At 39.1% G+C, this 13,625-nt stretch overlaps 1 protein-coding gene across 1 annotated transcript; it reads left to right on the top strand.

The window, feature by feature from the left end:
- Positions 1 to 670: 670 nt before the first annotated feature.
- On the top strand, positions 671 to 10,611 carry kcmf1 (potassium channel modulatory factor 1). Its single transcript, XM_054612632.1, has 7 exons — positions 671 to 869; positions 2,774 to 2,941; positions 3,138 to 3,277; positions 6,068 to 6,169; positions 6,334 to 6,517; positions 7,082 to 7,376; positions 8,960 to 10,611. Exons 1-7 carry the CDS (start codon positions 854 to 856, stop codon positions 9,222 to 9,224), a joined length of 1,170 nt encoding a protein of 389 aa, XP_054468607.1. The 5' UTR covers positions 671 to 853; the 3' UTR covers positions 9,225 to 10,611.
- The last annotated feature ends 3,014 nt before the right edge of the window (positions 10,612 to 13,625 follow it).

Genomic DNA, 13,625 nt, shown 5'->3' with positions numbered 1-13,625 from the left:
ACTTCCCATCATTTTTGTATTTCCTTTATTGTTTTTTTTTAATTAATTAATTAAAATGTAAATCATAGTGTTTGCTATCTGCTTTAAATTCAACTAACTCCCCTCAAATACAATATTTAGGACGATTTTTCTTTGAAACAATTCATTGCTGGAAGGAAATTTTTATGGGGCAACAATAAGGTCACAAAAGTGTATTTATTATCATTTTATGTAAGCATTCGTTTACCTTCTGAGAGACATATAGTACATTCTTCTTTTTTATTGTTATGTTAAATTCTGGTGTTTTTTCTTCAAACTTTCCCTTTCCTTCCCATACTTTTTGTTTTTCCTTCATTGTTTTTTTATGAATTAAATAAAAATGTATAGTGTTTGCAATCTGCTTTACATATAGTACATTCTTCTTTTTTATTGTTATGTTAAATTCTAGAACATGACTTTCCCTTTCCTTCCCATCATTTTTGTATTTCCTTTATTGTTTTGTTTTTTTATTTATTAAATAAAATGTATACTGTTTGCAGTCTACCTCCCCTCAAATAAACAAAATATCTATAATATTATAATGCTGGAGGGGGATTCTTGTGGGGCAACAATAAGGTCACAAAAGCACCTCCTTTATTTGTGATTTCATGTAGCAGTGCGCCCCCTAGCGGCCACCCTTAGCACTGGCCGATAAGTGACACTCTGGGAGGGGAAGCAGAACAAACTGTAAGCTGCTGGAGGATCCATCTTGCTCGAAAAAGGAGCGACTGTGAAGGCTTTTCCTCCCCCAGTTTAGTATCTAACACACTGCATCGTCCCCCCTCCGTTCACCGCGCTGGGGAGCCCGAAGAGGGGCCGTGCTGCTGTTTGTAGGATGTCCCGACATGAGGGTGAGTTGATAAACACGTCCACGGAGCCCTGAGCAGCTAGCTCCTCGGCTAGCATTGCGGAGCCTAGCATTAGCTTGGCTAGGCTACATGCTAGCTAAGACAAGGAGTCGTCGGTGCAGCTAGGACTCAATGCTGCAACCCCCAAAAAAACAATAATATGTATGTTATGTGTCATATTATAGCCATGCTCTTCTTGTACTTGTATTCTGGTTGATTTGATGTTAGCACCACACTGTCCTGTGTTGTAGCACACATAGTGTTGTTAGTGAATGCACTGTCATCAAGAGGAAAGTCTGAGGCCTCAGACCACAAACCAATCACTTAAGTTAGCTAGTTAGCTACCAGCTAGCCAGGGTTAAGTTACTGTATGTTTAACTGTAAACCACATGGGAGGGCTAGTCTTCATTCTTCACATCATTTACAGACATCCTGTTAAATCACCAGACCATGCAAAACACCAGACAGCCCCAAATAAAGCTGGAGTAACTTTGCTTTATCTTGACTGAAGTATGTAAGGAAAATAAAGGTAACAACTGTTTAAATTGTCCATTGTGTTCAGGCTAGCCCTTTGAGGTGAGTCTTTAATAGCACACCAATGTTTCAGTTTTTTCTCAGCCTCTGTAACACTTGCTGTTGTGCAACAGACCTTTAATCATTACATTATTACATTACAGTCATGTAGCAGACGCTTTCATCCAAAGCGACTTACAGTAAGTGTATTCAACATAGGTATTCAAGAGAACTACTAGTCACCAGAAGTCATAAGTGCATCTCCTTTCTTAAACAAGCATCTAAGAGCATAAACCAGAGCAAAAGTACAGAAACAAACTAATACGAATACAATAAGTGGAACAAACTAATACGAATACAATAAGTGCAACAATCTAATACGAATACAATAAGTGCAACAAACTAATACGAATACAATAAGTGCAACAAACTAATACGAATACAATAAGTGCAACAAACTAATACCAATACAATAAGTGCAACAAACTAATACCAATACAATAAGTGCTAAGTGGAAGGCTCAGGGTAGTATTTCTGAGTGAGTTTTCAGCCTGTGCCGAAATCATCATATACATGTGATATCTGCACATTGCCAGTCGATTTATTTATTCAGGCATGGGTTTGGTCAATAAATGTGGAGATTTACTTTTGTTTTTTAAGCTTCTGTTGCAATACGTCAGATCAGTCCAACAAAGGGCATTCTCACAATACTTGCATACCTACAATCCAAGTTTGCCAAATAAGGTTTTGTTTTTTTTCCTTCAAAGGAAATTTTCTGTGGGGCAGGAGTTGGAATATTGTGTGTAATGGTAACAATGATGTGTCATAGACAATAACTGGTTTTGTCTGCAGAGTAGTGAGCCGGTGCTTGAATGGTTCTTAACTGTAATCACATAGTAAAGAGTGGACAAGTAGATCATATTTGATATGATGACGACGTATGAAAAATAAAAAGCTATTTTGAGAATATAGAAACATCTGACTCTTTGTCTGCTGCCTTGGTTGGTTCCACTTTACTTTCTCTTTACCGATTTGGTTCATGTAGATCTTGATAAATATAAAATGCAATGTACCTAAAAAGGTTTGGACAGCCCTATGAATGAGTAACAAATGCGGTAACGAAAACAGATTTCAGATGGTCAACGCCTGTGGAATGCCCCTGAGTTGTGCCTTTGAGACCTTGCATGTGAAGTTCACTGGAATGCCAGAGTTCTTCATTGCTGGCACTTGTGGGTTGGTGCCACTCCAAATCACATGCTCATGAAAGTGAGACTGGCCCGCAGATAGAGATTGCTTTATCACTGTCAGCCGTGCAGAAGCGGTTATAAGGAATTTGTTACTTTATTGCCAGGTACACATATTTGACTTGATATTCCTCTTTTTCTCTTTTGCAGGTGTGAGCTGTGATGCATGTTTAAAAGGGAACTTTAGAGGAAGACGGTTCAAGTGTTTAATTTGCTACGACTACGACCTGTGCGCATCGTGCTACGAGAGCGGAGCCACAACAACAAGACACACCACAGAGCACCCCATGCAGTGTATATTAACCAGGGTAGACTATGGTAAGCAGCTGTCTGAAAGCCCAGACAGAAACTTACCATGCCATAAATACCATATTTCACAACTACGAAATAGTTATTATGATTGGAGTGATGATTCATGTAATCTATTCAGCCTAATTTGGGCTATTATTGTGTTTATGAATAGAATGTTGATTATCAAACAGTAACATTTGCGTTATTACTGTCCTTTTTTCAGACTTGTATTATGGAGGAGACACTTTTTCAGTAGAGCAACCCCAGTCATTCACATGTCCTTACTGTGGCAAGATGGGCTACACAGAGACGTCCCTACAGGAGCATGTCACCTCAGAACATGTAGAGACTTCCACAGAGGTGGTGAGTATATTGCACACATCAAGGAATTGTGGAACATGTTTACAGATTTTAAACTGTAATATGATGTTTTCGTCCTGAATACGATCACAATGTTAACTAATTTTGTTTGCATCCGTAGACGACTCCAGCAGTCTAGTTTGCTTATGCCATACACATATGTTCGTTATGTTGAAGTCATTAGACGCAGGGTTTGTTTTTTCTGCTCTGGTCAGTCGGCATAACTACAGTTCAGTCTGCTATTGCTGTTGAACGCCGCACTTCAGTCAGCTGAGATGACTTCCCAGAATGTACAAGCTTGAGACCTTTATGGATTATGGATTTTATGGAGTGTTGTCGACTGCTGAGTGAACAAAGGCCAGACAGGGTCAGACAGCGTCTGACAGTGCTGACACCTTCCTGGCTGGCCAGCAGGTAGTCTGTCAGACATTGGCAGCACCACTAGCAGTGATTGGGCGAAAAAAAAGAGACCCTTGTAGTCCACAGGTTTATCCAACCAGTAGTATTTGTGCTCCAGTTACCTCTGCCAAGTGAAACCAAGTCGCTACGCTGCGGAGAGAATGTGCCATTGTTTAAATGTGAGGGGCTTTGTTAACTATGGCTGGTGTTATTCTATACTTCTCTTACTGTCAATGAAGTCCTTGAAATTATAAAATCAAAAATTATTCCATCACCCAATACCTGACTTTAATCTTCCAACCCTGTCTGCACACTCAGTCTCTAGGCCATTTGTTTCTAATAAGGATGTAAATCTTTTAAAATTCTCATTCATATATAGTTAGACTTTTCCGCAAGCTGTATCCTTAAACAGCTTACTGTAGTTTTTAGCAAATGTTACTCAAACAGGAGTAAATGCTGCTTTTGTTAGGGACTATTTTTAGCTGTGGATTAATTTGTGCACATTTGTTGCACTAATAAGTATTTACAGCAGAAGGATGGTGAGTGTTGGATTGACTCAAAATATTGTACAGTGGCTGTGTTCATCATAATGAAGAAACATGTCACCCAGTGAAACAATGTGGTTCATTGATGTATTTTAAATAGTTTTTAGGTAACAACGGAGCTCTTTGGCTCAGTGGAATAAGATATGTTCATTCATTGAAAAGAGGAAAAATATACAACAATGCCATCCTTGTTTTTCGATATTTATAAACAACTGATATAGAGGGAAGGTTTCTGTAACCTGTTGCTGTGTTTGTATAGAGCGGTTAATGCACAGGGATTCATTTGCTGGGGTTCTACATTACGAATTTGATGCACAATAGGGACTGGTGTGTACAGTAAGTGCTCTGATACAAACAAGAGATTGTGATGTAGTGTGATGTGTGTAGTAATTCCCTTAATGGACTTGTGGTGAAATGTTCTGTATGAATATCGTTTTATGGTCTTGCTATGCAGTGTGCGCTACCTCGTTTTTTCCCCAGTGTGTTTGATTCAGGGCTTCAAATAACAATTATAATTATTGATTAATATACCCTCATTTAAAAAAAAAAAAGAACCAATTTTTCCTCATTTAATTGTTTTGTCTATAAAAAGTAAGAAAACATTGAAAATGTTAATAACCCACAGCAGATTTGTTGTTTATTGTCGAATCATCCAAAAATATTCAGTTTACTATCATTCATGACAATGGGAAAACATCAAAGAAACCGGAACAAGGGAATATTGATATTTGGTGTTTTTTGGTTGAAATATGGTGTTTAACCAACTATCATAACTGTAGTTGATCAGCTAATCAGTCAGTTGCTCTTTGAAGCATTGGTTCATTGAGTCAAGTCTTGCTGGCTTAAAAGGATTATAATCCTTTTTAACCAAAGTTAAATAATACTGCTACCTAACACAACTCTTTGATGCATTAATCAGTCAAAATAGCTCAGCTGATAAACATGTCCCCATTGTCCCATAAACAATATGCTCATGTTGGTACATGAAGCTTTTTACTCACGCCTTCCCACTTAGTGTTAAAAGGGATTTCCACTGATTTTACAACTCAAAGTCTATTTGCAGGTCTCGGGGAGTGTTACTGCATTTATGAAAACAGTTGTTTAAAGCATGTTGTGCCTCCAGATGGAGCTGTGAGAAGTTGATAAATTGCCCTCAAGAGATGTCTCTTGAGTTGGTGTCTTTTGGGGCTGAAGACTACAAGTCTGAAAACCCCCATAAATATAATAATAATAATAATAATAATAATCAATCCTTTATTAGTCCCACAATGGGGAAATTATTTCTCTGCATTTAACCCATCCCGGAGGAGCAGCGGGCTGCAATGAAGCGCCCGGGGAGCAACTTGGGGTTGGGTGTCTCGCTCAAGGACACCTCGGCATGTTGCCGGTAGAGGGGTTTGAACCACCAACCTTGTGGTTACGGGACAAGCGCTCTACCTTATGTGCCACAGCCGCCCCCATATGCAGGGATTTTGGATTTCTGTAGGCTTGACGCTACATTAGCAGCTATTAGCGTCCCAATATCTTACTGAAGAGTTGCATTGTGGGTAATGTTGACACCAATTTTGAGTTTGACAGTGTTGTAGGAGCACAATGCTGAATCTAGTACTGCTTATAACTGACTATATAGATATTATGTAAACATCCCTGTAAACTTTTTTGGATAAGTATGAGCAATAGCTGATCTCAGATGTGCAACTTGTTACGTTGCCACATACTAACAACATTTGAACACGGTAGAACTTATTATATAATATTTATATTGTTTTATTGAGGTTTTTAACACACTTGCATTTAGTTCAGGGAGAGAACATCCATCTCAAACAGGAACCTCTCCCTCTTGTTTCAGATCTGTCCAATATGTGCTGCCTTGCCAGGAGGGGATCCCAACCATGTCACAGATGACTTTACATCTCACCTCACACTTGAACACAGAGCGCCAAGAGATTTAATATCCTTTCTGTGTCTTCCAGATCTAGTGTCTATATATATATATATATATATATATATATATATATATATATATATAAATTGTCTATATGTATTGTTACAAAAAAAATGTCGATACTATATTTTGTGTCATGTAACAGCGTTTACCCTTGACAGTCCTTTTACGATGAGTCCAGCAGTGTTCGACATGTACGTAGGATGTTCCACCCTGGACGTGGACTGGGCGGTCCCAGAGCACGGCGGACGAATATGCACTTTACTAGCGGCTCCACAGGGGGACTCTCATCCTCCTCATCACAGAGCTCCACTTACACCCCCAGTAACAGAGAGGCAATGGACCCAATTGCAGGTGAGCATCGGAAGTATAATGGTATAAAAAAAAAAAAAAATGTTCTAGTCTGTACCGCAGATTATACTCTTCTCTCACAAATAGAATGAACTGGTCCATCTGCTGGTAACAAACAACACCATACCATCAAAGCCCCTGCTTTGTTTGAGTGAAAGCTATCTATTTTGATAGCGTTTTTTGTAAAAAAAACAACAACTTTTGAGCATACAGGTCATTCTTAACATAAAACCACATTTTTTTTGTCTCAATCAATCAATATGCTGTACGTTGCATTATGTTTTCTTGGTATTTTCTGGCAATTTGAGTAGGCTATTCAATTTAAACAAAATATGTCAAGAACAGATCTACTTTTTAGGTTTTTTAATCTTTTCTTCTCTTATATATAGAAAACAATATTCAGTAAATATATCAACCTTACTCATAATGGCTCATCATATTGGTCACTTGCTTTTTCTCTGTCCTTCATCTCCTCTTACAGGTATCTACAGTGTTGCCTTTTGGAATCATGACTTATCTAGAATCAACAAACAGTGACGCCTGTTTTTAATGTTGTGTCTCCTGCAGAGTTGTTGTCTCAGCTGTCAGGTGTGCGGCGTGCGGCGGGGGGGCAAATAAACTCATCAGGGCCTTCAGCCTCGCAGCTCCAGCAGCTCCAGATGCAACTGCAGTTGGAGCGGCAGCAGGCTCAGGCAGCACGACAGCAAGTGGAGACGGGCCGCCACGCCACACGGCGCGGCAACAACCCGGGCAACTCCGGCAACGCCATCCCTCCACCCAACACAGCAACTGCCAACACTGCCATTGTGGGTGAAAACAATCCCTCATCATCGTCCCACAGCTCCCAGTTCCTATTATCACGGTGAGTAAGGCCTGGTGGTCTTTTTAATAGTCTGAGTTACAGTAATTATTAAACATTAAACAGTGAATGAGGGTGATGTTGACTGGAAAATCAATGGTTTTGTTTATATAAACGTATATGATGTACAGTTCTTTTGACAGTTGATTTTTGCCTCCACCAAGTTTAAAGTGGTAATGGTTCATATTGTAATACAATGATCAGAAAATATTGAATTCTGGTAATACTTTAGTACTGCTAGTTGTCAATTGTTGGGTTATTTAAAAAAAAATAATGTGTTAACGGCACTATAATATACACAAAGTGATCATTTGTGCTAAAATGATCTTAGAGACGTACATCTTGCTACAGTTATGTTTGCAAGTTCCTCTGTTGATAATAAAGGATAAGGTTGGAGATATTCTATATTTTTGTTATATTCAACTAGTCCCTTTCAGTACTTTACAACCTCTCTACTACTAACCAAAACCCAATGGCTCCAGTTTAAAAACAAGCCATGGATCTAAACTTGTTTTAAAGAAAAGCTCAATCATTTCCTGAACAGCCAGGGTTTTGTAGTTTGCAGCAAATAGTAGTGAGACAGTAAAATGAGACCATTTATTGGGGACTATATCAGCTGCTTATTTAGTGCACTAGCGACTGGCTAGTATTTACAGCAGCAGCACCGTGTTTGCAGGATCGACTCAAAATAAACTACAATGCCAGTGTGGCTCACTGATATATTTTTAATAATTTCTGGACAATGAACAATGAGCGTCTAAGCCTCAAAGGAACCAAATATCTCAGGCTTTGGTTACACAGACAAGGATTAATTATCGGTGTCTGTCTTTTTATTAGATTTGTTGACAATAAGAAAAATATTAAATATCACAAGTCTTATCCTTTTTTATGACTTTTTAAAACACCTTTTCAGACACTGAAGCTGAAGTGTAAAATCCAATGTAATTAAGTTTTTTTTTTTTGTGGTAAAGCAAGCCAAGGCCAAAAGGCTGAAGCCAGTATGAGAGATTTGAAAACATTCCTAGTTCTTGTAGTTGACCTTTTCTCTGTTACATCCGTACGCTTCTCTCTTTTGAGGACTCCTGTTCCCACAATGCTAAGGTTCTGTTGGGTTGTATTATTAACTATGTAAACTTGAGTGGATTTATATCTGCCAGCAATAATCCTGTTGATTTAAAACAGGTTAATCATTTGCAAAGTAATGATGAGTTCCTCCTGGCTCTGGAGTCAAGCTGTGGGGGCGGCTGTGGCACATGAGGTAGAGCGCCTGTCCCGTAACCACAAGGTTGGTGGTTCAAGCCCCTCTACCGGCAACATGCCGAGGTGTCCTTGAAAGACACCTAACCCCAAGTTGCTCCCCGGGCGCTTCATTGCAGCCCACTGCTCCTCCGGGATGGGTTAAATGCAGAGAAATAATTTCCCCATTGTGGGACTAATAAAGGATTGATTATTATTATTATTATTAAGCTCATCCTCCTCAGTATCAGGACTTGAAACAGGAAACCTACATATTTAGATGAATGAACATTTTAACTGAAGTGTATCATCTCAAAGTATTTAAATGTAATCTTCACTGTTTCCTCCAGGTTGAATGAACCTAAGATGTCCGAAGCAGAGCGGCAGTTTCTAGAAGGAGAGCGTGCGGACCGCAGCCTGTTTGTCCAGGAGCTGCTCTTGTCCACGCTGATGCACGAAGAGAGCTCCTCCTCCGACGAGGAAGAGCGCCGAGACTTCGCCGACTTCGGAGCCATGGGCTGCGTGGATATCATGCCTTTAGATGTGGCGTTGGAGAATCTCCAGCTTAGAGAGCGCAGCTTTATGGGGAAGGAGCCTCCGCCGCCGCCTCTTTGATGTCCGAGCATCAAGCAGACTGTGTCCTCTCTGCTGCAACTGTCAGTGATGGGCAGCAAACAGCAGCAGTCCTCCCTGGCCTCACCCTCCTTCCTCCCTCTTATTTTTCTGAGTTTTGTTTTTGGTGATTGTAATTTCAGGCCCGTCACCATTTTTGTTACATTGTAAACAAAAATAAATGAGAGCAAGTGGGATAAATGTGCGAGTGCGCAAAAGCAACTGAGTGAGCGAGCGAAGAGAAATCTATAAATATATATATATATATATATATATATATATATATGTGTATATATATATATATATATATATATATCTCAAATATATATGAAGTTGATAATCAATCCACATAACGTTTATTTTCTTTATCAGGTAAATGTTACAGGCAGCTGTGGCAGACCTTTGCTTCCTGTGACATGCAAATGGCTCTCCGTATAAATACTCCACATTCAAAAGTCAAGAGGGCGTAGGCTCCTCTGATGAAGCTGCTGTGTGTGTTTATGACTATTAATAAATAAAGTGCTTGGATGGGTTACCATAACTACTGCATGCAGTTATTTGCAGCGTGCATGACTTTTAATGACCCATGTCATTAAAACTTTTTAAGAAAAAAAATATCCCAAAGCTTTCAACTGTTTTTAAATGGCGATTTCAAACATGGTTAAGTATTGGAAATTAAGTAGTTTAACAAAACTGACATGCGGAAATTTAACTTTTACCAATATACTTTGTCAGGTTTTCTTTAAATTAGTCGATATAATGAAGAGAAATCAATTGGATTCAGCTCCTGAAGAATTTTCTACGAGACGACTTTCTGAATATGTCGAAGATGCTGCTGATCATCTGACTGAATAATCGGAGCACATTTTTTTTTTCCTAGATGTTAATGTTTAGTGATATGCTGTTTAGGAACAGTATACGTTATGATTTATAGATAAGTACAGATGCCCAACTAAAGTATGTCCACTGCTCCTTCACACTAATCTCCTGAGTTCACTCTGCCTATGTTCAGGCCCAGTGTCACACCACATGCTTTAGATGGCTTCAGTGAATTTCTTTGCTGGGTAACTGCAGCGTGACACTTTCCACGCTGCAGTTTTGTTCGTTTTTCAAGAGAAGGCATTCTTTTTTTTTTTTTCTGCTAAGGTTAGCACTTTTTCTATTTATTCATGTTTGTTTTTCTGATTCTTTTGAGCCTTAATATGAGTAATGCCACCTTCATGCCTATATACTTTTACCCTCTGTAAAAAAAAATACAATGAGATGTATATTGAATTTGTGCGTTTCATAATGGTTCCGAGACATGGGCAGACATTTTTTTTTAAATGTAAATTTAGAATACAATAAATATAAACTGCGCACAGCTTTTGATGAAACCAAGAGACCGTAACACTTTTGCACCTTGTGTTGTTGTGATTCCTCGGATGTTTGTGTTTAGCCGGCGCGATTTCTTAATAATCTGTTGGTTAAACAGATTACAAAAACTTAAAATCTTTACGTGTGCTTGAAGAATGAGGATGGGAACATTAACCAATCTAAACATGTTACTTTAACACTCCTATTTAGCATTTATAAGTATATAAACATTAAATAAATAGCTATAACACACTAATGTAATTTTGAGCATATATAATTATTATTTATGTACTAACTACTGTAGGAATCCATAAGTGGAGGCTGTTTATAAACAAATAATAAATGGTTATGTAGTAAAAAAAAAAAAAAAAGTTGCACGTTAATAAACACTTAAATTTAAATGTCTTCATAGCTATATTATTGTGTATTGTAGTATATTAAGTGTTAAGGTAAACTTTGTCTACATATAACAACATAAGAATATAATATAGTATGAGAACAGACAGACAAGCAATAACATGTACATACTCCATTGAGTCTTATTGGTGAGTAGAGTGGTGTGAATGAATGAGACAAATATACATTATGTTTAATTTTCCTGCGGCAGACACTCTCAATCTTCCCTCCGAGCGTCGGTATGTGACCCCTCATGGAAGACGTCCTCGATGGACAGAACCAGCTCCTGTCCCATCATTCTGAGTAGAGAGCGGAGCCACTGACACCACTAACACCACTAACGCTGCACCACACCGAGGTATGTTACGCACCACGTAGCCTGACTTTCTCTAAACTTGTGTTAGTGTGTGATAACTGTGTCAATATAACACCACGGAAATACATTTAAATAGCTGTTGCCAACATTTGTTCTTGTGTGTGTGTGAGGTCTTTAGGGCAGCTGTCTTTGTCACTCCTCAGTAGTTATTGTTAGAAACAAATGGTGCCCATGAGGCACTGTTTCACAACACATGTTGGCTCCTGTTAAAGACCCCACCCCCGCCCTTTAAAGCCAAAAACAGACTGAATGTCAGTCACACCTTAACAGACAATCTGCCAATGGTGTTGTGTTCAGATTATCCAGAGAGGACAAGCCTTGAGTCAAACACTGTAAGACAGTTTTTGAGCATTTTGATTGCAGGAATATTATTTTTTTTCCCCACAATACAGGCCTCTGGTTGGACGCGCAGTCAAATCCTAAAAAATGAAAACACTGGGTAACAAGTCCAATAACAAAACTGAGGTTTAAAAAACAGAAAGATTATGGATTGTATCTCCACGTTGACCCCTAAAGAGTCACAGTTTACATGATAAATCAGAGGGGGTTCAATGGCATACCTCTTTTTCCTCTAATATTTGCCTACCTCTACTCTGTGGGCCTCACACAGTTATTGAAATGAAACAAATTGAGAAGTTTAGACGCAAAGTACTAATATTTGTGTAATCAAAACTTCCAAACACTGTCAGCTAAGCTAGGCGGCTGCTGCTTCATATTTACCGTAATGATGAGAGAGCTTTATCGATCTTCTTATTCAACAACAGGAATATGAATAAGCTACTGAAATTTAAAACTGTCCCTCTAAGACCTGCATACCCACAATTTTACTTCCGAACCTGGAATAGACACAATGAATTGTGAGGACACGAAGCGTATTGTAAGACATACCACCTTTATTAAATGCACAGTATCACAAGGAACATTTCCATTAATTGTGGATAAGCTACTCACATGATGCACAAAGCATTGAATTGATTGATAGAACTGGCTGATTAAAGCAGGATTAGATCTGCCAGGAGAGCACACACACACACACACACACACACACACACACATACACACAAACACATACGCACACTCTTGCACACAAGATGTATGTGCAAACGCACACACACCATCTCTGAGACAGTAGTCACACACACACGATCACACACTCTCTTCGTATTCACACAGTAAGTAAAATTTGTTATCTGCACAGGAATGAAAACTGTAATCTTTTTTTTTTTCATTTACCATATATTTACAAAAAAATCTGCAACGCCCCCCCCCCCTCCCCCTCTCCCTCTCCCCTCAAGATAGATTACATTCAAAAAAGGTCCCGACCCTTCTAGATTACATTCAAAATAATATACTATTCATGATGCAAAGTCACAGTTATTCATCTGAAAGAGGATCAAAATAGGCTACAGTCAGTCAGAGGTTGAGTGGTGGGGTTGGCCAGGGGTCGACCTTTGACCTCCTCGCCATCGGCCACACGTCTGCTGGGACGCCTGTCACGCTAGGAGCGATCCTGATGTTTGATCAGATCAGAGTCTATGGTCCTCCTACAGGCAGACGGCCTCTGTGTGAGCTCCCCATCACAGTGGAGAGGAAAGAGATCCTTTTTTTCTTTTTTTCTTTTCTTCAGAGAAAATCACATTGTTCAAATAAAGTCCTCTGCAGATGAAAAGTTGCCCCCCCCCAAAAAAGGATTGTATTCTCACGGGTATTATGAACGAGCACAAAGAAAGTATACAATGTAGCACAAATAAAATCGTATTTACATATAGTATGTATTGCCAGTGGCCCATAACACGTTGTCTTCAATAGATGTCACACAGTTTTGACATGATACCTGCTTAAAACAGATTATACTATTAAACATAGCCTACTATTGATATAGACAAATATCAGAACTGTACAGAATGGACAGCAAATTTTATGTACAGCAGACACGTGACTATTATACAGAACTGACAAACGCTGTAATAAAAACATACAGGGACACTGAATCGTTTTCATCAAGGACAATGAGTCAGAGTTGGGACTTGCCTCAGTCATGGCTGGCGCAGCGAGGGTGAAATGTTTTTTTTTTGTTTGTTATTAAGTGCAGTCGAGGTCAAGGCGGAGAGTGGTCAGCCGCTCAGGTTGTGCATTAGGGGGTAAAGTAACGCCACAAAGTGCACTTAACATAACTTGTTGTCTCAGCAGAGAGCCGTACTGCTTTATGACTCCGTATGGAAATACATGACGGTTATTATGGAGTAATCTCTGCTGTTTATGCAAAGGTTTACAGT

The sequence above is a fragment of the Anoplopoma fimbria genome, chromosome 14, assembly GCF_027596085.1.
Source record: "Anoplopoma fimbria isolate UVic2021 breed Golden Eagle Sablefish chromosome 14, Afim_UVic_2022, whole genome shotgun sequence".
In the NCBI taxonomy this organism is placed as follows: domain Eukaryota; kingdom Metazoa; phylum Chordata; class Actinopteri; order Perciformes; family Anoplopomatidae; genus Anoplopoma; species Anoplopoma fimbria.
Note: the sequence above shows the minus strand (reverse complement) of the source record. Positions and strands in the feature narration are given on the sequence as shown.

Bases quoted from the DNA above. Each gene is read 5' to 3' on its own strand.
- kcmf1 (XM_054612632.1), top strand. The intron at 2,942-3,137 runs GTAAGCAGCTGT...TCCTTTTTTCAG, and splicing joins ATTAACCAGGGTAGACTATG to ACTTGTATTATGGAGGAGAC. The intron at 6,170-6,333 runs ATATCCTTTCTG...CAGTCCTTTTAC, and splicing joins ACAGAGCGCCAAGAGATTTA to GATGAGTCCAGCAGTGTTCG.